We start from the raw sequence: 24,795 nt of genomic DNA on the forward strand, positions 1-24,795 counted from the left end.
TGCCTAAAGGTCTATCATGAAGGCGTCAGCTGAACCTTCCTGGGGAGAGCATTCCACAAATGGGGAGCCACTGCAGAAAAGGCCCATTCTCGTGTTGCCACCCTCCGGACCTCTCATGGAGGAGGCTGCTTGGCAATTTGATGCTTTATGCAATGGTGGCTGGTACCCAAGGGCTGGTAGGGCAGAAGGAATGGAGACCAACAGTAGAGGGAGCCAGAGCCAATGAAAGACAGTTCTGTCCCCATCCTCTTCCCTGCTGATTTCTAAGAGGGCAAAACTGAGACCAAGGAAAAGGAAGCGAATGGCCAATAACCCCTGGACATGTAGTATACAGTGGTACCTCAGGTTAAGTACTTAATTCGTTCCGGAGGTCCGTTCTTAACATGAAACAGCACTTTAGCTAATGGGGCCTCCTCCTCCTGCTGTGCCGCTGGAGCACAATTTGTTCTCATCCTGAAGCAAAGTTCTTAACCCAAGGTACTACTTCTGAGTTAGCGGAGTCTGTAACCTGAAGTGTCTGTAACCCGAGGTACCACTGTATATGAAGGCAGGCAGATGGGGGCTGGCTGAGTCAGTGGGGCAGTGCCCCATTTGCCCTAATGTGCCAGCTCCCACTGCCTATGCCACTTGTTAAAGAGGTGCCAATGCAACAATTCTCTGCACACAGCAGCAGGATTGGACCATGCCTATTTCTTTAGTGAGAAGAGCATACAGCTTCATGTAGAACATGGCTGGTAAGGAGCCTACAAAGCCATGCATTCCGATGCTACGTTCAGCTTTTCCTGTTAGCAGACAGGCTAGAAATGTGATCTTTTACAGAGCCACTTTACAATTTCCTCTATTTTATCGAGGGCGACATGTATCTGAAGGGACGAATGCCGGCACAATGCTCCGTTTCCTCCTCGCTGTGATGTATGTGTGGCACGGCGGCAGAAGACGGGGAAGAGAAATCGACTTCGGCTGGGGAGGCTGGCCCGGCAGAGGAACAACTCAGCGCCGCAAAGATGCCTCTCGGTTCCCGCGCCGGCGTTGCCGGCATACGAAGAGGACCTCGGAGGCCTTTTGTTCTCGTGCTGGGCGGGAAAGGGGACGATGCCGGGGATGCCGCCATCGGGGCGCGCGGGGGGGGGGGGAATCGGAGAATACCGTCGCCCCGCAAGGAGGAGGTTCCCGCTTTCCCTTGCGTGCAGCTGAAGGGCGCCCCCCAACCCCCAGTTCCCCACGCGGCGCGCTCCCGACTCCTTCCCGTGCCCCGCGTCCGCTTGGCGCAGCGCACGGAACCGCAGCGGGGAAGAAGGGAAGGAAGGAGAGGCGGAGCCGGAGCGGGTGACATCACGACGCGCCCCCCCTTTAGGAGCCCGCCTTCCCCACTCCCCCCCCCCAAGTTGTGAGGCGGACGGGTGGGGGGGGTTGTTAATGAAAACGTCTCCTCTACTCCGCCTCCTTCCCGGCGCGCTCTCGCTCGCCCTGCACTGCCCGGCCAAGGAGTTGGTTGCGCCGCGCGCGCGCGCCTTCCAAGCTGGGCGCCACCTCTCCGCCCGCGCGTACATACAGACACGCTCGCTCGCTCGCGCGCAGGTGTTGCCCTCTCCAGTCTCCGAGCTCTTTTGCGCTCTCTCTTTCCTTCCCCTCACTCGCTCGCCCGCCGGCCGCGCTCTTCCCTCCCGCCCGGGAGCGCCGCCGGGAAGCCGGAGGCCGGGCTCCTTCTCGGAGGAGGGGCCGGGGAGGAGGAGGAGGAGGAGGAGGAGGGAGCAGCCGGGAGGAGAAGAGGAGGGAGGTTCCCCGTTAGCAACAGCGCCGCCGAAGCCTCCCCCCCTCAGCCAGCGCCGCCTTCCCACGTGAAGAGCCGGGAAAGGCCAAGCAGCAAACGGCAGCAGCGCCCCGCCAGCCGGCCAGCCTGCCTGCTCCCGCTCCCTCCGGCTTGTGGAAGAAGACGAGAGCCGCGGCCCAGCCGCCGCAGACCCACTCGCCGCCGCTTCCTCCTCCGCTTGCTCCCCTCCTGGCATTACAGACCCTTCCTTGGCAACCCTTTTCGGCGCCCTGCTCTCGCCTTCCCTTTACGCACAGCTCTCCCCCCCCCCACCTCTCATGTGACCTTTCTCTAGATCCCCCCCTTTGCAATTGTGTGCACCTCCCTTTCTTCCCCACCCCAGTGCAAGACCTCCCTCTCCCCCCCCCCACTCTTTCTCTCCCCCAGCCTTGCATCCCCCCCTCCCCGTTTCAGCGCAGGCTCCCCCCCTCCTCTCCATCTCTTGCAATTGCTCCGGCTCCATCCTCCCACGCCTTCCCGCTCCCACCCTCCCCCCGCATCTCCCGGCAACGGGATACTCCGATCCACTTTCCCCTCTCATTAAGAGGATCGCCTCTCCTTTCACTCCGACCCCTCCGTTTCGGCTCCCTTTCCCCTTTTCTCCTCCTCCTCCTCCTCCTCCCGCTCCATAGTTCAGGCTCTCACTTTGATTCTCTCTCCTGCCTCCCCCCACTTGTTCTTCGGAGCCTCCCTCCATCTCTCCCCCCTCCACCTGCTTCTCCCCTCTGCTCCGACCCCTCTTCTTTCACAACAATATTTGGGTGGTGGTGGTGGTTCTGACTCGGCTTGGAGAGCCGGGGAGGGGGGCGCCTGACTGTAACCCCCTCCCCATGCCTCTGACGCCCGCCCGCCTGCCTGCCGGTGTTGGATGCTCCAAGGAGGAAGCGGGGAGGCCTCCCGGCTCTTTCTTCTGGGGGGTGCGCGGGGGGCCCGAGATGATGACTTGATGCTTGGCTTTGCCATGGATGGGATGACATGCTTCATGGTTGCCTTGGTCACGCTGCTGCTCTCTTGCCCGGGTCCACCTTGGTGCGTTGCCCGCCGCCTGGTGCTTCCGACGGGTCTCCCGGTTCTGCTGCCTCTGCTGCTGTCTCTGCCGGCCTCTCTGGCTTCCCCGGTAGCAGGTAAGGGGATGTGGGGAGGCTGGCTTCAGCCCTGGGAGGATGCTACCTGGCGTCTAGGTGCTACTCTCAGGCTTCTTTTGTTGGGACCCTGGAGGCCAAGATAAGCTTCCCTCTGGCAACCTCTTGCAAATTCTCCTGTTTTGCGTTGCCAGGATATCTTGCAGTTGGCCACTTTTTTAGCATCAACCCTCTCTGTCTCTTCTTTTAGTTGTAATTGTGTTTTTCCCCCTTCAATAAAAGTGCCCCTCCACTCCACTTTAGTGGTGTTTTGGGGAATAGCCAGTGTAATGTTAAAAGATGTGAAGACAATGAAACCTGAACAGCTTCTTTTCTTGTGCTGTGCATGTGCTTTATGCACCACATAAAAAGGGACTGTGTCATTTGGGGCACATTCTGTGCACAGAGATATTTTTCTGGATGTTTTTATCATTGAGCATATACAAGTAAGCCAGAGCAATCTTTTATTTTATTTAATGAAAGACACTCCTAATAAGAAACTCATTTTTTTTAGGGTTACATAACTGAACACCCCCCCCAGCAAAAAAAATAAATAAAAAGGTAGCAGATGGGTCTATTGGAATTGAATTAAAATATAAGAATTGTGCTCCACTGTAACTTGCAATGGGTTTGGAAATTGGGTATCCAGTCCTCTATGACGTCATCTGAAAGCTGATGTACAGCTGAAGCCCATTTGAGATTTGCTTATTTCTGGGGAATGGTGGAGTATTTTTTTTTAATGAATGCTTTGGCACTTTTGAAGGCTTTAGTATTAGCTTGTAGTAGCATTTCTAGGATTCCAGATATATTCACTGGGAGCTCAGTGTGGAACCTCAGAGTTTGGAAATGAGGAAGGTAATCCAGTATACAACTTTGTAAGACTAAACACTGCTCACTTCAGAAAAAATAAACACCACGTAATGGGTCTGGTTTTTCAATTGAAACAATAACTATTGTGCTTTGTTAGTATTTTTTCAGTACTTTAAAATTGCAGAGACTGTTTTCATCTGATAATAGAAAAATATACAGAATTATAATGCAGTTGCTAAATTGCAGCAAATGGTTTCCGTATGCAGACATCCACTTGTAGAAGAACCCCCCTTTCTTCTATTTGCTCTCTTTCTAAGAAAAGGAAAATGTTATCCTAAAGTTCACAAAACATAGTTGAGAGAGCAGTCACCACCTGCTAGTGTATGCTTTTGTTGAAATCAAGTTTATCTCTTTCTCTTTTTTATCAAAGATATTAATAAAATAGTACATCATAAATCTTTTTTTCAGCAGCCATCCAGAGAAATAACTGGAAAGAATAATTTTACCATTGACAAAAGCTTAATTTCTTATTAATAGCCAAGCAGTATTCAATATTTTTCATTTTGGTCATCTTTTCCTGTCTTAGGCTGCAGCCCTAACTTCAGTTACTGGGGAGTAAGCCTCACTGAATTGAATATGATTTACCGGTACTTCTGAATGGATGTAGTTAGAATTGTGCTGTTACTTCCTTAGTATTTGCATTTTATCCATGGAAGCTAACCAAAAGAATGACAGTAAGGGAAGGGACCATTCCATTAATCTTACTGGCCATTGAACTGGGTCAAACACAAGGTGAAAATCAGAGGTAATTTTGACAGATTTAGCATGTGGACTAAATAAAAGATACAACCGTGTATGGATATATTGGAGTTAATGGTTTTCAAGCACACAAGTGAGATGTTCAACATCAAAGGTGTCATTGGAAATATACTGTTCATTAGGAGGACACAACTGACTTTTCCTATTTCATTAACATCAACTGGAAAGTATGACAATGGGCATATTCATGATTGTGGCACGGCTCTTGTTGCTAACGTTGTCCAGCCAGATGATACGGTGAAAAGCCCTGTGATTTTTTTTTAAAAATGAAGTAGCCTCTCCAAAGTCATAATGAGGTTTTTAAAACGTAATTTTGGTTTCTTGGTCTTTAAAACATAATGTCAGTGTTAAAAACTTCCCTTAGAGACAAGCAAAGCATAAGAATTTCTCAGCAAAGGAAACTCTGACCTCTGAATTGTAGATAATCTATCTGTACTCTTATTCTTGGAAAGTGTTGAGTCCCTTCAGCTTGCTATACTGTTTATCTCTGAGCGCAATTCAAAATGCAATTTTCGACCCTTAGGTTTTGACCTAAGCAGCTCGGGCTTAGGGTATCTGAAGGACCTCTTAATTGTATACTCTGCCATTTAATATTTTAAAAGGGAACTGTGCACTGTATGCTACCACTAATAGAACTTGGTAGGTATATGAGATCAGGCCTTCTGTACGGTTGATCGTAAGCCAGGGATGAGGAACCATTAGCACTCCCAGATTTTGTTGGTTTCTGTCTGCCTCGACCAGTACAACCTGTGTCAGCGATGATGGAGGTTGCAGTCCAACAACATCTGAAGGAGCAAAGGCCCCTTGTTTTAGGTTTTGCCTCTCTTTCCTAAGAGGTGCAGTTGTCCTCTTCACAGTGAACGATAATTTTAAACAATGAAACATAATAAAGTTATATAAGAAATACACACACCATACAGGCCAAGAGCAGATAACCAAAAGCAAGTGAGCTGGTGATGCAAGAGCTTGCCAATGCTTGAGCGAACAAGGATGTATTCCGTTGAATGCCTTGTATAAGGAGGAGGAAAGCTGAGGATCACCCCTCTTCAGCAGGTTGTTTTCTGATATTTAATTCCTGAAGTTTGTATGCTGAAGACAATTGACCTCCTCACGTGTTTTTCCAGGCCAGGGATGAGGGAACATGGGGGGCTACCTTGTGGTTTGACCCCAGCTCTCATCACCCTGACTGTTGGCCATGCTGGTTGCGTTTGATGGACATTGTAGTCCAAAGCATCTGGAGGTCACCAGGTTGGGGGTGGTAGCTCTAGGCACTAGGCTGGGGAAAATTGGGATGGGTTGGAGCTATTGGGGAGGGAGAAGGCTCAGCAAAGATAATGGGTCTTGGGCTTCTCTTCTAGCTTTGATGGTTGTAGGGATTTGGGCTGTACCATTTCTAGAGAGAATGGAAATGTATCCAAACCTTTTTGAAAGACAGTCTCGAGGCCAAATGCAATCGGAGAGTATGGCAATATTTAAAAATATATTTTTAATTTTAATGTGTGTTAACAATTGCATACATATTACTGTTGCATAAGGTGGAAATAGTTCTTATTTCTTGCATAGAAAAGATGGGTGGTGCTCCTTTTTTAAGACTTGTTAGGTAATTTATGTCTTTCAGAGTTTGCCATGCATTGCTTTTGCAAGCCATCCCTCTTCTCCTATGCATCCAAGAAGTTCCAGCTTCCTTTGTCAGCTCCGTCTATTCTTCCTGATTCTCTTTTAGTCTCCTTTACCAGAACGCCTGTCTCCTTTCTTCTTGATATATCAAAATTTACTTCTCCACCGACAGTGTTCCTGCTGCTGTGCAAAGTCTGTTCCCTGTGCTTGTGCTGTCTCTCCTGTCTGCAGTGAAGACAGGTGTGGGAACAGTGGAGCTAGAGAGCTGGTGATTTGTGGGCAGCAAGGCTGGATGCACGTGGGAAGCTGATATGATTACCCCTACCTCCACGAAAGCAGTGGGTTGTATCCCTCTAAGTTATCCTCTGAGTAGACCCATTAAAATTAAAGGAGCATGAGAACTGGTGGTGCATCTCTTAGTAGCTGCTTGAGCGTTGATATGAAGAAAACAAGAACTCCCAACTGTTGAAGACTGTGAAATAAAGGGGAATTGTATAGATGGTTAAACTAACTAATATACTAATGAAAAAATTCCTTCCAGTAGCACCTTAGAGACCAACTAGGTTTGTTATTGGTATGAGCGTTCGTGTGCATGCACACTTCTTCAGATACACTGAAACAGAAGTCACCAGACCCTTACACGGTATATAGTGAGAGGGTGGGGAGGGGTACTACCCAGAAGGGTGGTGGGAATGGGTGATTGGCTGATAGGTGTGGTAAACCTGTTGACGACTGTTGCGACTGCAATTGGTCTTACAGGAAAAAGCAAGGGGTGAGATGGCTAAAAATAGCTTTATCATGTATAATGAGATAAGAATCCAATGTCTCTATTCAGACCAGGTCTCTTCCTGGTTTTAAGTTTGGTAATAAGTTGCAATTTAGCAACTTCTCTTTCCAGTCTTATTTCTGAAATTCTTTTGTCATAAGACAGCTACTTTGAGATCTTGTATAGAATGTCCTGGGAGATTGAAGTGTTCTCCTACTGGCTTCTCTGTCTTGTGATTCCTTATGTCAGATTTATGTTCATTTAGCCTTTGGCATAGGGTTTGGCCTGTTTGTCCAATATAGAGAGCTGAAGGGCACTGTTAGCATTTGATGGCATACACAATGTTAAAAGATGAGCAATTAAATAGTCCTGAGATGGTATACTTGATGTTGTTGGGGCCAGTAATGGTGTTGTCTGGGTGTATGTGGCAGCAAAGTTGGCAGCTGGGTTTATTGTAGGCTCTGGTACCAATGTTCATGTTAACTCTGGTTGTTGTATTATTGTGGATGAGGAGTTGCTTAAGATTTGGTGGCTGTCTGTAGGCAATGAAAGGTCTTTCTCCCAGAGCTTGAGAAAGAGAACTGTCATTGTCTAGGAGAGGTTGTAGATCTCTGGTGATGCGCTGAACTGTTTTAACTTGGGAGCTGTATGTGATTACTAGTGGTGTTCTGTTATTTTCTTTTTTGGGTCTGTCTTGCAGCAAGTTCTCTCTGGGTATCAGTCTGGCTCTGTTGATCTGTTGTCTAACTTCATCAGGCGGATATTTTAGTTCTAAAAAGGTTTGCTGTAGATCTCTTAGGTGAGATTCTCTGTCTGTAGAGTTGGAACAAATGCAGCTGTAATGTAGGGCCTGGCTATATACAATGGATTGTTTGGGATGGTAGCTAGAAGCATGTGGATATGTTTGTCGGTCAGTTGGTTTACGGTATAAGGTGGTGTCTATACGCCCATCCTGTATTTTTATAGTAGTGTCAAAAAAAATGTATTTCTTGCATAGATTAACAATGAACCAATCTATGCAAGAAATACATTTTTTGGACACTACTATAAAAATACAGGATGGGCGTATAGACACCACCTTATACCGTAAACCAACTGACCGACAAACATATCTACATGACGTAAAAATGATTGATTTAGATTCTCCCCTAGTTGCTTTTCTGTGTTAATGTAGTATGCTTAGAGAGAGCTATATCCCAGTCCTTACCAAACCAATAACCAATTGAGGAAGGTGAGCAAGATTTCCATTGACTGGCTATTGATATTCTTGCCACAACTAGTAATAGAAAGACCAGGGTGTTTGGAGATACCCTGGTGTCTGCATTGCTTTCTGTCGAAAGCAAGGCCAAGAATGGATCTGGTGTTACTGATTGCTCTATGATTTGAGAGATAATGGTAAGAGCCTTTATCCAAAAGCTCTATAAAACTTCTTTGATGTATTGGATGAATATTGATGATGATACAAAAGAAAAAAGGAGGAAGAAAAAAGTAAGGAACATAAGATTGTCATAGCTATTAATTTTAATGGGTCCATACTGAGCAGCAGTGTTAGATACAGCCCAGTGTGTGCAGATGTTGTGGTGTAGTGGTTAAGAGCGATAGACTCGTAATCTGGTGAACCGGGTTCGCTTCCCCGCTCCTCCACATGCAGCTGCTGGGTGACCTTGGGCTAGTCACACTTCTCTGAAGTCTCTCAGCCCCACTCACCTCACAGAGTGTTTGTTGTGGGGGAGGAAGGGAAAGGAGAATGTTAGCTGCTTTGAGGCTCCTGAAGGGGAGTGATATAGCGAGATATCAAATCCAAACTCCTCTTCTTCTTCTTCTTCTACTGTAACTTTAGGATGGTAGTCTAACTCAAGAAGATAGTAGGCAGGAAGATATGAGGCACCCAGTGTGTTATGTACAATTGCAGCTCCTTCTGGATAGTAATTCATCTTTAAGTACCCTGGCCAAGAGGCAATCCAAATGAACATGCAGCAAGAAATCTGAGATACTTGGGAGCCTGCTGTAGTCTCTTTAATGGGGTGCATGAGTGTATGCTAATTTTCCAAATATTTTTATTTTCTGTTAACCTAAAGCGAAGAAAAGTTTAAATATTGGGACCCCAAATTATTACTCATTAGGTTGGTTTCACAACTAAAAATAACTAGATAGGTCATCTCTGCCTAGGCCCTGCCTCCATATATTCCACTCTGGTAACTTTTTCTGGCTTGCTTGCTCTTCCCAGTTAAGACTGAAATCTTGAAGCCAAGGATATACTGTCTTCTTTGTGGTCCTCTACTATTTCCACATTGCAAATGGACTCCTGTTTATCCAGACTTGTGATTTATCTGTATATTTGGGATGTTCTCAAGGTTGTTCAGGAGAAAAAACATCAGTTCACAGAAATAAGTATTTTTAGTACATTAGCAGTGCTGTGTTGTTTTTGTCCACTGAGGACGATTCTTGACTTTCATGACTTTTATGTTTTTGCTTGGTCTTTTTTATTTTATTTTAACATGCTGGTGAGATTTGTTTCTTCTGCTGTGTAATTATAAATCTGGCAGTGAGGAAAAGCTCATCGTCGTACTTTCCTGTTTAGCATGATGCCATTTAAAAAGCTGTCTTGTCTTGTATTCATTCCTGTTATGACATTGTTATATTTCATGCCTTGTTTCCAAAACATGTTTAAGGTATTTTGCCTGAGCTGCTTCATTGCTTATCACATTGATGAAGCTGGCAATTTCTATATAAGCTACTTGCTTATTTCATTGCCTCATTTAACCAGTAACAAAGTCGTATTCTACTTTAAAATGCTGTACTGTGTTACGATTAGCAAAACTAACTGCTTTTATATTAGATTGAATCATCCTTTCAGCTATCTCAAGAGTTACCTCATATCTACCAATCCTAGAATAATTATTATGTTATATAGAATAAAATGGTCAGCTTATACCAGTTAGTGATTAAGTTTCCAGATTTGTAAAACTTTTTTTTTTTTCTGAATAGGCATGTAAACTAATTGATTGCTACTAGAATGAAAGTATACCTAGTAGGGCTTTTACTTGTATTTATGGTTTAGTGTCACACCATGATACAGAAATTAAACACCTGTACTGTTGGGTTGACATTCTATATTCATAGTAATCCCAATAACATTTGATTTAAAAATTGAGGGGTTTTTTGTCTCTAGTTTGTTTACTTTACATATAAAAGCAAGCATTAACTCGCAGACTATAGGACCTTTAGCATAAGACCATGATTTTAATTCATATAACCCTGTTCTAAAACAGCTGCATTTCTGGGCTGAATTCAAGATGCTCTTGCTAGTTTTTAAAGCCCTAAATGACTTAGGTCCCAAATATCTTCTTCCCTACAGTTCATCTTTGGTGTTGGGATCAGAATGGGCCTTCTTGGTAGTTCTGCTGCCCTCAGAAGTTCAGAGGTGGTCAAGAGTGGCAGCCCAGGAGACGACATTCTCTGTGTCAGCCCCTAAGTTGTGGAATTCCTTTCCCACAAAGATGTATTCAATACCCTCACTATGTAGTTCTCAGCAGATGCTGAAGATGCAACTCTTTAGCCTGGTGTTTTACACCTGAGATGTGTGTTTCCAGGATTCAACCTATTTCCATGACTGTAAATTTGTTTTAACTGTTTTTAGTACCGAATCTGAAATGCGTGTTACACACCCTGAAACCTGCTGATGGTGTAATGCATAATAATACATAATGCATAATAATGTATAATTTTATTTGTATGCCACCTTTCCATAGTTCAAACCATGCTCATGGTGGCTCACAACATGAAAAAATGCACAGTTCCAACATAACTAAAGTAGTCGTTAAAAATATACAACCAAATTTCCACAAAAATCATAAGATCTAAAAGAAAGATACAAAAAACCTAAAATCAATAATAGCAAAAACAACCCCCAACAATGCCCCCCTCCACAAACAATATCCCAGCGCAATAGTCTGTCCACCTCTTGTAGCTGGAGTCAGTCAAGGCACCACTCTCCCAGGCTAGGTGGGAAAAGGCATGCAAGGCAGGGAGCAGGTCTTCCAGGACTCTCAGCCAAGATAGTAATATTAATAGTAATACTAATAGTAATCACAGACATGTGCTTCCTTCCTACAGTCCCAATTTCTTAACTCGCTGGTTTGGTCTAACCACAGTTTGCTGTTACATCTCAACTGTGCATAGTTACTCTTCATCCTGGAACTGGAAATCCATTCCAATTGCAGGTTCCAGTTCCGTTTCAGACAAGCCATTGTTTGCAGGATTTGGATGTAACAGCAAACAACGATTTGATCAAATGAGGGTTTTTTGGTAGGGAATTAGTGTTTCCCTCAAGCCTGAATGGCAGGCATGAATGGCAAAACCATAGTTAGGCTTGATTCATGTGTAATGGCAATGGATAAATTACAGTGGTGCCTCGCAAGACGAAATTAATTCGTTCCGCGAATTTTTTCGTCTAGCGAATTTTTCGTCTTGCGAAGCATGAAATCCCATAGGAATGCATTGAAAATCAATTAATGCGTTCCTATGGTCAAAAAAAGTCCAAACAAAGACAAATTTGGTACAAGAGTTTATTAAGTGCTCTTTAAAGTAACACATACTGTAAAGAGCATTTCAACATTCAAACCCAGAATTTTTTTTAAAAAAACAGCAGAGTGCCCCAATTGTCACAGAAAATCATAAAAATGCAGGAAAAACCCCACAAGCTTCCAGATTCTTGCAAACCCCTCCCCAACTGTTCCCCCACCCACCCAGCACACAGAAATTCAAATCCAGATATTTTTTTAAAAAAAGCAGAGTGCCCCAATGGTCACAGAAAACCATAAAAATGCAGAAAAACACACACACAAGCTTCCAGATTCTTGCAAACCCCTCCCCAACACCAAGTCCTTGAATTCCAAACACCCCAACCCAAAATCCAACCCCCCCAAAAAAAGTTTTAAAAGCTTAACTTACCAAATGGCTGCAAAAGAAGTTTTGGAAAAGCTTCAAAAATCACCAAAGTCTTTAAAAACCTCAAAAAAGGCTACTATGTACACTGCGTTCTATGAGTTGCTCCTCGAAGTCAAGTCGCAACTGTATTAACGGTGTTAAGAAAAAGGAAACAAACTTGCAAGACATTTTCGTCTTGCGAAGCAAGCCCATAGGGAAATTCGTCTTGCGAAGCAGCTCAAAAAACGGAAAACCCTTTTGTCTAGCGAGTTTTCCGTCTTGCGAGGCATTCGTCTTGCGGGGCACCACTGTATGTTTTACTCAGAATAAACCCATTGTTGAACTCGATGAACCTAATTTAGTCACGTATATTAATGCAAATGAGTCTACTCTGAGTAAAATCTAGTTGAACACCACTCAGTGTGCGATAGTCTTGGATTCAGTTTAAATAGATTGTGAATATAGACTTTGATATTTAGTTGTTGTATTCAGATATCATTTAAAACCAGATAATGTTTAAGGATTCTTCAAAGAACCAAGATCTATGTTTCTTTCTTTTATTTTTTAAAACTGATTTAGTTCAAGTTTTTATATTTGGGGGGGGGGGGAAACCCACAGTGATTTTTGTATACCTTCAGTTTACAAGTTATAACATATAACAAATTCACACTGGTCCTGAATCAAGGATCATTTGGTATGCATTTACTTAACTTGGAAAATTTATCATCTTCCCCCCCCCCCCCCAATTCACAAGAATTCTCAAAGTGGGGAACGATATTTTTTTTTTTAAAAAAAAAACCTTAAAAACACAATGTAAAAGATACATTAGCATGGGATCTACTAAATATATAAATTAACCCAAAGGAAGGTTATTAATCGTATAGGACAAATGATGAAATAACAGATTGCCAAGAGTGGTTGTTGTTTTTAATTGTTTTCTACAGGGCTAAATTTCCCATTAATCTCTAGTTACAAGTGAATTTATGTATCATTTTTTAGAAGTGGGATAATAACTGCTCTTTTCTGTTTCTTCAAAGATGGATTATTTTACTACTTTACGCCCACCAACCCCATCTATATGCAGCTCTGTGTAGCTTTAATTTTGCTAACAGCAATAATAGCTTAAAGTTCAATTTTCACTTCATGTGTTCATTCATATAATTAGTGATGTCTATTCCATGCCATTTAAAGGAAAAAGGTTTAGGCTGTGCTATGAAGTGATATAGAAAATGGTGTCATCAGTAAAACTGCGTCCTCTGGAAGGAGGAAACCCATGTTGCCAGCCTGGGCTCCTTTGGGCGTATGGGTGGGAAATAGACTCAATAAAAAAGAAAGAAAAAGAAAATGTATACTTTGGAAGCGCAGTTTTGAGGAATATGTATTGATTTTAAAGCCAACCTCCTTTTTCCTGCTGGGTAATCAGATTTTGCAACATGAGTCTATAGTGAAGATTTCCCTTTCTCCTTTACCCTTTGCCCAAGTAAGAACTTCGCTGAATATTGAATGGCTGAAATGCTCCTTTCAAACAGTGCTTTGAAAACACTTTACTAAGTAAAAAGCAGCAGTGCTCTCTACAAACTATTGTATAGTATTTGTAATTTTTGCCCGAAGAGAGACTAAATTCTTATAGTAGCTTTCCCAGTGACTGCTCCCAAATTGTGTAATTCTCTTCCATGGGAAGCTAGGTTCTTTCTGCTTTCCTTTTGCAGGTAGGCAAATACCGTACTTTTTTTTATTCCAACAGGCCTTTGGCCACTGATTGGCTATTGTGGCAGCGACTTCTAAGGGTGGACATTCTTCTTCTGTCCCCCTGGTACTTTAAAATGGTTTTAAGAATTTTTAGTGCTGTTAATTTTACTTACTTATTTAATCAGTTTTTAAAAGATTGTGTTTTTTAAGCTGCATTTGTTTTTATTTACACGGTGGGTCACCTTGGGCCCTGCACTGCGAGGAAGGTAGGCAGTACAGGTGGGGACCATTTTGCGCAGGGGTTCCAGTTCCTGCTGGAGCATGTATAAGCATCCTACACCCCATTATTCCCCGCCCCTGTTCTGCTGTCTTATGGGTCCAAAAGGACCCGCACGTCAGCCATCACATCAATTGGACATGCCTAACGTGGTCGCCGCCTGTATGGCTTTTTAAATACATTTGTGGGAGGGGGCTATTAATTTGTTTTTTGTTTTATTATGTATTTTGTGTTCTCGTTTGTATTTTCCTGCTGTGAACCGCCCTGGTATCTTTGGATTAAGGGTTGTATGCAAATTTAATAAATAATAAGGAAAGGAAAGGAAAAGACAGTATGGCTGAGCAGTAGACTTGTTCAGCACAAGATACCAGGGCAAACTTGCAAAATGTTGTTTGTCACCTTAAAGGATGACCAGGCCTCTTGTGTGTTTCATCCTACCTGCTCCTTTTAGGTTTACTTGGCTGTCAAGAGTGTCTGGAGTTGCTGACCTCAACAAGACATTATATTTATGGGCCACTTTCATTAGCGGAAAGAAATAGAGGGCTGTTCAACAACACCAGCGATCCTTCCCCATCACCCCTGGCATTGTCTTGCATTCTCCACAGAGCCTAAAACAGAACACCCATAATTTTTCTCTTGACGCACATGGACACAAAAAGCACCGCTGCACCAGCCGACAAAACAAGATTTATAAGTGACAGTTGGCTGTTTGCTGATAAGGCGGCTCATGGGAGGTTTATATTTTAGTCTGGGTTTTCAAATTGTGGTGGTTCATGTTGCATGCAGGTCGATAACACACAGCAAGCTATATATATATTTTTAAAAAGTCCCTGGAACCTCTTTTTCTTCCACTGAAATTGCAGGTGGACTGTAGTGCACCTTGCGTGTTAAAAAATTCTAGTCCGTAATAATGTTTCATTCTTTGTGGGGTTCAGTAGGAATAGTAGGGGACCCCAGCATGTGACTAAAGCCCGATCCCCACATCACATTTTTTTATGGTATACAGATGTGGGGATTTACTTGCACATGTGCAGAACCATACACCTGAGAATTTAGGACATTAGCTTAGTACATGAATGTCTGACTTAGTGTTAGAAACTCAGATATGTAAGCTAGAGGGCAAATGGCTCCTTAAACCAAGCTTATCGTTGCCAAAATGGAATGTCCAGTTGCCATTTGGGGGCAATATAGCTCTAAAGTTTTTCAGATGATGGATTTCCTGTGATTGATTCTCAGTAAAATACCTGGCTAGTTCAGATGACAATTCTGAGCCTAGGTTAAGAAGAAAAGTCACTTGATCCAGGGACAGTACATTGGCCTATTCCAACATCTTTTTCTTAATGGTGACTGATTGTTGCTGCTGAGGCTTCACAGAAAAAGCATTTTGGTTCCAGAAATTCATTCTGATTGTGCAGATAAAACATAACTGGTAGAATTCTGCAGGATATGATTCCAAAACCAATGATTCCCAGGCATGCGCCTCTAGATGGTGGAGAGATCAGGCGCCATTCTGGTGCCCAGATATCTTCACTGGTTGAAAGCCTGGTGCAAAATGCACCTGGCGCCTGGCTCATTTTGAACACTGGCTTGACTGCCTGCAAAATGTGTGCCCTTGCTATGCTACATGATATTTCCCTGCCCCTTCATAGGAGGCTATTTACAGGTGACTTCCTCACCTTCACACATAGCCAATTTGAGTTGCTTCTAAGAGGATCAGTCAGAGTTGCAAAATTCCTATGGGTGGAAAAGAAGGCAGATTCTGAAAACCATGTTGGGCTGCCTGAAGAACTAACGCCCAGAGAGAGAGAGAGAGATTACACTGTTCTTTCCTTAATGTGATTTCAGGAAAGCACTGTTTTGGCTTTTCTAAACAAGAGGGCATCATTCACAGACACAGCTGACTATGTTGGGAATGCTTTTTGCCTCAGAGCATATATGTTGCTGCATAGAGACTTGGGACCAGCTGTGAAATATTTCTGAGTAAAAGCAAACTATCCATCAAGGATTTCTTTAAGTCTTCTGTTGCAGTGGACTGTGTCTAAAATAAACTGTATACAACAAGATTCGGGTATCATATGCACACAGAGCCCCTCAGCTGTCAAGAAGACGGTTTGTATCTGTTACATTATGTATATAGCGTATCCCTAGAGTGAGATTGCTTCTTAATTTAGTGGCTGCTGTGTGCCACGGAAAAGGATTAAAGGACACAAGATATACACCGTATTCTGGAATCTAGCATCTTTACAAATTCCAGACTCTATTCGTATAGATTAATTGTGGAAGGCATCCTTTCCCTGTCCAGAAAATCCAACTCATGAAATGTGCTGTATTAATACTGTATTATTCTGCCTTTAATGCTGGGTAGGTTATTAATATTTTAATTATGGCATCTTTTGGAGCATGGACACCACCTCTTTCCTCCCTCCCCTTCCAGTTATGCAACAAAGCAACAGCTGCCAAGTTTTGAGCCATGGGGAAATCTTAGAAATTTAGGACAGAGAGAGAGTCTTGCTTAAATGTGCTGCAGCAAAAATCACAGCTTTTCCTGGTGGGGGCAAAAAGATGCACATTCACAGCTGCACCCCCAGTTGAAGTGAATTGAGTGTGCCCAGTTATCTCATGGCTTTATTTCCATGGCACATGGAGTTTTGGTGAAGAGGATGCTCACAGAAGCCTATTCCCGATTAGCAGAGTATTTCTCGACCCCTCATTGCTTGCCATACTTTTCCAAAGGTTTGCAAATTATTGTTGTGTTGCCCTTCACCAGCAGGTCCCAAGGCAGGTTGCAACAATTTAAAATTGAGAGTTAAAACCGTTTAAAACCAGAGTACAGTCACCAGAATAGGGTTTGCCCTGAAAACACACATCTCAAGGGCCAAAGGCCAGGGTAAAGAGGTGTGTCTTCAACATCCTCCAAAAGTTTTACAGGTTAAGAAGCCGGACACAACTCTGGGGGGAAGGAATTCCACAACTTGGGGGCTGCCACAGATAAGGCCCTCTCTTGGGCCATACCACACCCCAAACTTCTGAGGGAGGTGGAGCTACCAAGAAGCGCGCCCCCCCCCCCGCTGCTTTCAGCATCCAGGGAGATCTTTAGATGGTCTTTCAGCTATTTAGGGCCTAAGTCATTTAAGGCTTTAAACACCAATGCGAGTGGCTTGAATTGGGCCTAGAAACGAACTGGCAGCCAATTAATGTAAACCGTGGTTAAGATTTGCATTGAGGTAGGAATAATGTTGCAGCATGGCTATCCCACCCCCACCCCCCCCCAAAAAAAAGAGAAAGGGGCATTCATGAAGAGAAAGAATGAGGTGCTGTTAGGAGATCCCTGTTTTTCTCATAGTTACAGTTGTCCAAGCAGATTTACAATCAATCCCTCTTCTCAGGGAACTCTTGGGATTTGTAGCTGGGGGTGAGCAGGGAGAAGTAGGGGTTGCCTAACAACTGTTGACAAACCACAGCTCCCAGAATCCTTTTGGGGGAGCCATGACTGTTTATTGGTGGCATCCTGGTGCTTTCAGATCTACGGTGTGGCTGTAGCCAAAGCTAGTCAATTTTGTATGTTGGATTCTACCTTGCTGTATTTCTTATGAAGAACATGGTCTGTAAATTAGATAGATAGATAGATAGATAGATAGATAGATAGATAGATAGATAGACAGACAGAGGGCTTCTCCCTCAGTCCCCATGACTTTTAGAGAATTGTGCTCTTGCTCCCATCTCTGCAACCACTGTGTATTTATACATAAAAAAGCAAGGACTGACAAAAGAAGTTGCCATCCACCAGAGGATAGTTAATTTGTCTCTACAGCTTGTCATCCCTTTTGTTCGTCTCTTGCACTGCAGACTCCTGTGCTGAAAATCCTGTTGGCGTGTGAAGGCATGGTGCCTTGGGCTATTTTCCAACTATAGTTCTTACTGGTGACGTGGTATCTATATATTTTTTTCCCCTATCTGGCGATAGGGTACAGTACTTTTCAGAGAATAAATACATAAAATAAAAAATAAAAACCACTGAATTGATCTGGATTTTGGTGGTGGCTGGAGATCAGCCCTTAAATTGCGTTAATTGCTTTCCAGGCAATTAATGTCGCCATTGATAGATGCTGAGAAGACCGAACAGATTGCAGACCGCAGAATACTCTGCAGCCTTCAAAAACCTGCCTTAATGTCATATGCTTGATCTCCAGCGTTTATTACACAGGAGGTACATGTGGCGCCGATTGAAGGGATCACAGCGTGAGAAAATCTGCATTCCCGTGGTGCCTGGTGACTCACATTATACAAATTGTAACTGTAAATTTGCCCACCAATAACGATAAACATTTTGCACATCTTTGTATTCACTGAAAATTTAACTTCTGGATATTATTTTTTCCCCCAGAGATTCAAAACTCGGTATGTGTTAACAAAGTTATTAGAATGCCTTCTTTTGTGTTTTGCTGTCAGCAGTTTCAGCCGATTGCATCCTATTGTACTTGTGCCTAGTGTTTGTGCACATTCATTATACACCAGTTATTGGTACGTGAAGTAAGAAAATTGGTATTGTATCTGTTAAATAGGGACAATTTAATGCTGTGCATCTCTAGAACTAAAATGCCTATGGAATATTTCACAGTTTTCTTTTCAGTACTGCAAAAACAATTTTCCATCTCTCATATATATGAAATGTGTGCTAAATAAGTTTTTGGATTACAGAAACTTTGGATGGCAGACATGGACCTTTTAATAAAAATTACTTGCCGGTCTCTTTGTAGCCAGAGCAGCAAGGAAAATTCCTCCTGGCTCAGGCGAAATTAATTCAAATAGGACCATACTGGCCTCCCATTTTTCCTTGGCTGATGAAAATGTCCCGACACCCTCCATGGAAATTACCTAGTAAAAGGAACTTATTGAAGGAGGTTCCCATTCATCATTTTGACACCCCACTGCCTGGGAATTACCAGCCAAGTTAACTGGCCCCATGGATATTCATAAGCTTTTGTTGATCTTAACACTAAATGAGTTGTCTAGCTTTGCAGCCCTACATGAAGCAGGTTTGTTATTGCTGAGAGGGACACTTTTTTCCACTTGGCAAAAGAGTGGAATTTTTATTAGTTAGACATATTCCGGATAATATTTTCTTTACTGTCAAATTAAGTCTTCAGAGTTGCAGTGACAGCACTAAGAAGTATCAGCGCTTCCTGTGAAGTATTTTTCTTGGCACCGTTGTGTTGTGCTGTGGGCACTCTGAAGTCCTGCACTTCTGCACCCTGACACCCCCAACTGAACTTATTAATTGCTCATATCATGGTGCATTTTTCTGCCTTGAAGTGAAAAGCTTTGTGATGGAAATATCGCAAGTGAGTATCTGTGCCACAGCTGACAAGAAAAGCAATGGGATTAGCTTCCCCCTTTTTAATAACAACTAAGAGTCCTGTGGCATCTTAAAAGACTAAGAAATTTATTATGCCCTAGACAGAGTCATGGGTTCAAAAGATTCATGCATTGCAGGGGGTTGGACTAGATAACCCTTGTGGTCCCTTCCAACTCTACAATTCTACGATTCTATGAACTTTTGTGGGCTGCAGTCCATATCAACTTATGCAGGGATCAGCAAACGTTTTCAGCAGGGGGCCGGTCCACTGTCCCTCAGACCTTGGGGGGGGACTATATTATTTTGGGGGTGATGAATGAATTCCTATGCCCCACAAATAACCCAGAGATGCATTTTAAATTAAAGGGCACATTCTACTCATGTAAAAACACACCGATTCCCGGACGGTCCGCAGGCCGGATATAGAAGGCAATTTGGCCGGATCTGGCCCCCGTGCCTTGGTTTGCCAACCCATGAACTAATGCATGCGTCAGATAAAATGGACTGCATACAGGCCACAACCGTCTGATGTGCGCATTGAATGAGGCGGTCTGCAGTCCACAATAAATTTCTTAAACGTTAAGATGTTGCAAAACTTTTTGTTTTTTGCTGCAATAGACTAAGGTTAGTTCTACTGTTAGGCAGAGAGAGGCAACCACCTCAGGTGGCAGTTTTGGCAGGGCCAGCATCCCCCTGAACTGGCCTCTTGCCCTTAGGTGCTGTGGAAGATGCTGTCCATTGCCAGTGCTGGAAGAAACTGCCAGTTTCATCAGCTTCTGTTTGTGGAATGAGAGGCATCATCTTGTCCTTTCCGTTGGGCAGCAAATGTCTTGAACTATCCCTCGCAGCTACCCATCTGGAAGTTAAATTTTTTATGCACCCAGAATAAACTCCATAAGACAGCACAGAAAAGAGAGGTGGTGAAAGACATTTGGGTCTGCAGCATTTTCTGACACCTGCAGTGTGAAAAACTATATTGTGGGCCACCTAAAAAATAGGTGTCTGGCACCTGGATTCGTGCACAGGGCAAGAGCTAGTTTCCTTTCCTCACTTGTGGGCTGCTACGGACTTGGCTACTTCTCCTCCGACTCCTACTTTCTCAGCCCAAATTGTACCCAATAGTCTTTTGCAAGAGGCATTACTCAGAACTCTAAGGTTATGATTCATGTAGGCTTGAGCACTGCCTGGAAGGTGATAAAAAGAGAGAAGAGAACAGGAACTGACCTCTCCAAGGCAGACTCAGGTCTCCATGTCTCCTCCCTTCCAAGTAAATCTCTCTGGCTGCTAGGTTTGGCCAACATCTTTTTGGATGACTGCATGTGTGTAGAGAAATCAAGCTCCATGCCCTATTCCCCATATCTGGCCCAGTGTCTGGAGGAGTGCAAGTCCATGTAGCCCCTCCTCACTCATTCACACATGCAGCATCCCTGTTCATATGCATGAAGATGGAATATGGCAAACACCATTTGCCTGCATGCACTACTGTGCACAAGTTGAATATTTCCTCATAAATTCAGGGAACCAATCTGGTGCTTCTCACCTTTGTGTCTCAAACTGCACCTGCAGAGGTTGCATCCATAGTTTACAGCCAGTCTGTTGCCCCAGATAGCAGTTCAGGTCAGCCGCCTCTCCTGTTAGACATTGAGGAGAGAGGGAGAGTTAGGTGTGACCTTCTAAGGTGGTTCTCTGCGGGACATCACAGCGCAATTCTCATTGCACCGAACAGTGGCTCCCCATTCCCCACAATGGACAAGGCCCCATAGGTAGGAGTAGTGCCACTTCAACGCAGTACCCCCTACACCTAACCTTTGGAGCTGGTCCAGAAGGATGCTGTGGTCAGCAGGATAAAAAGTAGCAGCAAGGTCAAGGAGAACCAGGAGAGTCGTACTGCCCCCTCTTTCTCTTCTTACAAAGTGCATCAACCAGGGTGACCAAGGCTGTTTCAGTTCCAAAGCTGGCTTGAAGCTAGAATGTGTAACCTGTTTCTTCCATGCCTGCCTGCTGTTGAACATCTTCTTGAGCAGCTTTACCGCAAGGGAATATTTGTGACTGGGTGGTAGTTATTCAACACTTCCAGGTCCAGGGAGTTCCTCTGAAGGGAAGGCAATGCCACCACCTCCGTTAGGGCTGGCAGGACCTGCCCCTCCCGCAAGGAGGCAATAGCCACTTCATGGACCCCTTCTAATGTAGATATCTTCACTAAGGTTTATTTTTTTGGGGGGGGAGCCAAAAAAGCTAGAGCACATACACAAACACTCCTTTATTTTCCAGAAGTGCAGAATTAGTTTTGCTGACATTAGCATCTTTGAAAAATATGCCACCAGCCTTTTGGCTCCTGGACTTACCTGGCTTTCAGCATCTCTGCTTGTCTTTTTAGAAATTCCCCAGGGACTTTGAGCCCTTGTTTCAATATTCAAGCACAGCCAGTCTCTGAGATCCTTTGTACCTAAAGATGATGAACCCTTCAGGGCACCTGTGATAGCAGCCTATCACATTGATCAGTGTGATTTGCTTTTCTCCTTTTCATATTAATCTGGTACATTTTAAAACACAAGCCTCTAAGGCTGGTGAAAAGCTTGAGATCATAGATAGGTTCCTGCATGTCAGGATATAGGGAGATTTCTTTTTCTTGCTCTGGATTTTGCCTGAGGTAATCTCTTTGCTGTTCCTCAACAGAATAAAATACATTTGATCTTGCAGCACTAAGATGGGGTACTTCTGTAGGTGGTAAATCACTTAAAGATCAAGCATGGCGGTTTTGCTTAATTTAAATTTCTCGAGAAAGCTGTTAGCTGCTCATGGTACTAGTTGCTGGCCAAGTTCTTTTGGATTCAAAGTCATTGGCAATATGTGAAATGCTTTTATTTCCTTGCAGCGTTTGCAGTTCACTGATGCTGCTATCTAGACCCAGTTCAAAGGACTACGCATTCCTCTGCAAAGGATTAACTGGTTTTGATTCTGGCATATCTATGACCCTCGGTTAGTTCCAATATTTTGCCAAAACATCATTCGGTGCTGTATGAGTGAGCCTTGTTCTCCCATTCGCTTTCCCCCTTGCACACTGGTTTCCCCTGAGCAAACCACAGCTTGCTACTGAGGGCACCCTATGGGTTGGCGATAAATTGAAAGTGATGGGGCAGTCAGGGGAAGGGAGAGGAGGATGCGAAGCCCCATACCACAGCTTGGGATTGCATCTGAACTAACCCATTGCCCTCCATCCCATGTGCCCCATTGCTATATCTAAAAGTGACATAGAAAATGGCCTTAAGTACACCATGACAAGTTAGACTCCGAGGAACACAGACATTCTTGGGTTCTTCCCTTGCAATTGCAGCATTTTCGTTTCTTGAAGAAAGTCACTAAAAACAGGGTTAAGCTTGGTTCACACAATCATTCCCAGCTTTTAAACTATATGGTTTATAAAGCCAGTAATGAATGTTAGGGCCAAACATTCCTCTGATTCTGGCTTATCACCCTGATTTATTAACTGACTAAGCCAGAGTTCACTGATTTAGATGTAATCGGGAACCTGGGCTTAATACAAGCTGAGAATGAAGCACTGTAGCTGCTGCATTAGAGCTTGCAGGATCAGAGTGGGATGAGAGAGGAAAGCACAGGTGACTCACTGAGGTGGGGAAGAGAGTTTGAACAATGTGGTTTCCCTCTGTTTCGTTTAATTTTCTTGATGGCTGTTGTCAAGTAATTGAATTCATTGGGTATGTCTTTGCCTTCCATTTATGTACCACCTAAGACAATATCCAGTTGCTGACATGAACCCATCCCACTTGGATCAAGAAGAGTAAACTAGAAGCCAACAAACCCAGCATAGTGGCAACCTTGGTCCTCTCATTTAGTCATTTAGTCTTCAGTTTCAGCAGCTAAAGGTTTCCAGACACTTGAAGAATAAGTCTGGATTACTTCATGGTGCTGGCTAACAGCCATTTGTTAAAACAGGCAGCATGGATTTGTATAATCTTTGCTGTGCTTTCCATGGTGCCTCAGAGTAATTAATTCCCCAGGTTAATTCAGCAATATATGATGCCCCGTCTTGAGCGGAGTCAATCTCGTGGGGTTTGCAGCTGGACCTTCCTTTGCCTCCTGGTGCAAGAACACTCCTGATTCCTTTCTTTGGAGTTGGGTCACCTGATGCCATGGTGATATCAGGTGATTGACAGGGGAATAACACCCCCCCTTGTCAAAATGGCTTGCAGGGGATGGGGGAGGTCAGGATTTGACCTGCTGGCTGGATCCTATTCCCTACCCCAAGTTAAATAAAGGTAAAGGAACCCCTGACCATTAGGTCCCGTCGCGGACAACTCTGAGGTTGCGGCGTTCATCTCACTTTACTGGCCGAGGGAGCTGGCCTACAGCTTCCGGGTCATGTGGCCAGCATGACTAAGCTGCTTCTGGCGAACCAGAGCAGCGCACGGAAACACCGTTTACCTTCCCGCCGGAGTGGTATCTATTTATCTACTTGCACTTTGTTGTGCTTTCAAACTGCTAGGTTGGCAGGAGCAGGGACCGAGCAACGGGTTAAATAGTAACTTACTAATAAAATTACTGTTATGTACTCAATATAGGCTCACTATTGGTGATTTTTTTTGGGGGGGAGCTATAGCTCCCCCTTCCTCAACCTGGTGCCCTCCAGTTGATCTGCCTGGATGGAAGAAAGACCATCTGGGTGTCTGGTGTATGTCAGCTTGAGTTCTGTTGTGAAGGAAAGGCAGGATATAGATGAAATAAATATGGCACACGTCTGTGTTAATGTAAGCACGGCGAAAAGGAATCCTTGAAGACTCTGCCTTCCATTGTTGGACAATAGCTGTCTTTCTGTGATTTTGATTCAGAAACAGTGAAGAGAAATGGAAAAGGTTCTTGAGCTTTTTGAATGTGTCCTCCAGTCAACTTCAAGGAGTCCAGGAATTAATTTTGCATTGTAAAAATGCAGCTTGGGCCTGACGTTATGTCACTTTATAACTGAATCATCTGCCTAGATTTAACTTTGTTATTTTTAGTTCGCAGCTTGTGTGTTGATACTTTTTATTTTATTTTATGGACTCTTTTTATTTTTTATTTTTATTTTATAAAGAAGTGATTCAGAAACAGGACTTTTTGAGTCTCCTCTAAGAAAAGATGTCCGTTAAGCCAATTTCCTTTTGTATGGAGTAAATCTCAAGCAGATGTTTTTAGATTTTATGGAAGTTTCATGAGGAAAGGCAGAATTTTCTCTGAGTGATTTAGAACAAAGCATTATGCTTCCCTTGATTATTTTACTGAGCCAGCATGTTTTTTATCTAGTAACTCTGTAAAGGTATGAAATAGGCACCTGCTATTTTCTAGTTGTCGGTGTCTTAAAGACATAGCTAGGATGATATGCTAACTTAGAGATGCTCTTTAGAGAGCTATCCTAAGGATGTTTCTCAGTTTAGGTTGACAAGATTTTCTTGAGGTCTAGTACAGAGTTTTCTCACATCTGTGTATCCATCCATCCATCTATCAATCAATTATTGAGAGGTCTGTATGTGGAGAGTTCAGATTTTAGTATCCTGGCTGTAGTTTTTAAATACTTCAGGCAGTTGCACTAATTTATGCTAAGAAAAT

The 24,795-nt window shown here is 43.6% G+C and overlaps 1 protein-coding gene across 3 annotated transcripts in view; it reads left to right on the forward strand.

Moving 5' to 3' along the window:
- The first annotated feature begins 1,736 nt into the window (after positions 1 to 1,736).
- KIAA1549 overlaps positions 1,737 to 24,795 on the forward strand; it is a 111,294-nt gene continuing 88,235 nt past the window's right edge. For 2 of the 3 annotated variants that reach the window (XM_083574184.1, XM_083574185.1), the window contains exon 1: positions 1,739 to 2,934. In XM_083574184.1, coding sequence (XP_083430310.1) covers positions 2,679 to 2,934 — 256 coding nt within the window. In that variant the 5' untranslated portion in view covers positions 1,739 to 2,678. Of the gene's footprint in view, positions 2,935 to 24,795 lie in introns of all 3 variants that reach the window. The other variant, XM_083574186.1, reaches the window with a different exon arrangement.

Source organism: Podarcis filfolensis (genome assembly GCF_964270895.1).
Source record: "Podarcis filfolensis genome assembly, chromosome: 10".
Taxonomy (NCBI): domain Eukaryota; kingdom Metazoa; phylum Chordata; class Lepidosauria; order Squamata; family Lacertidae; genus Podarcis; species Podarcis filfolensis.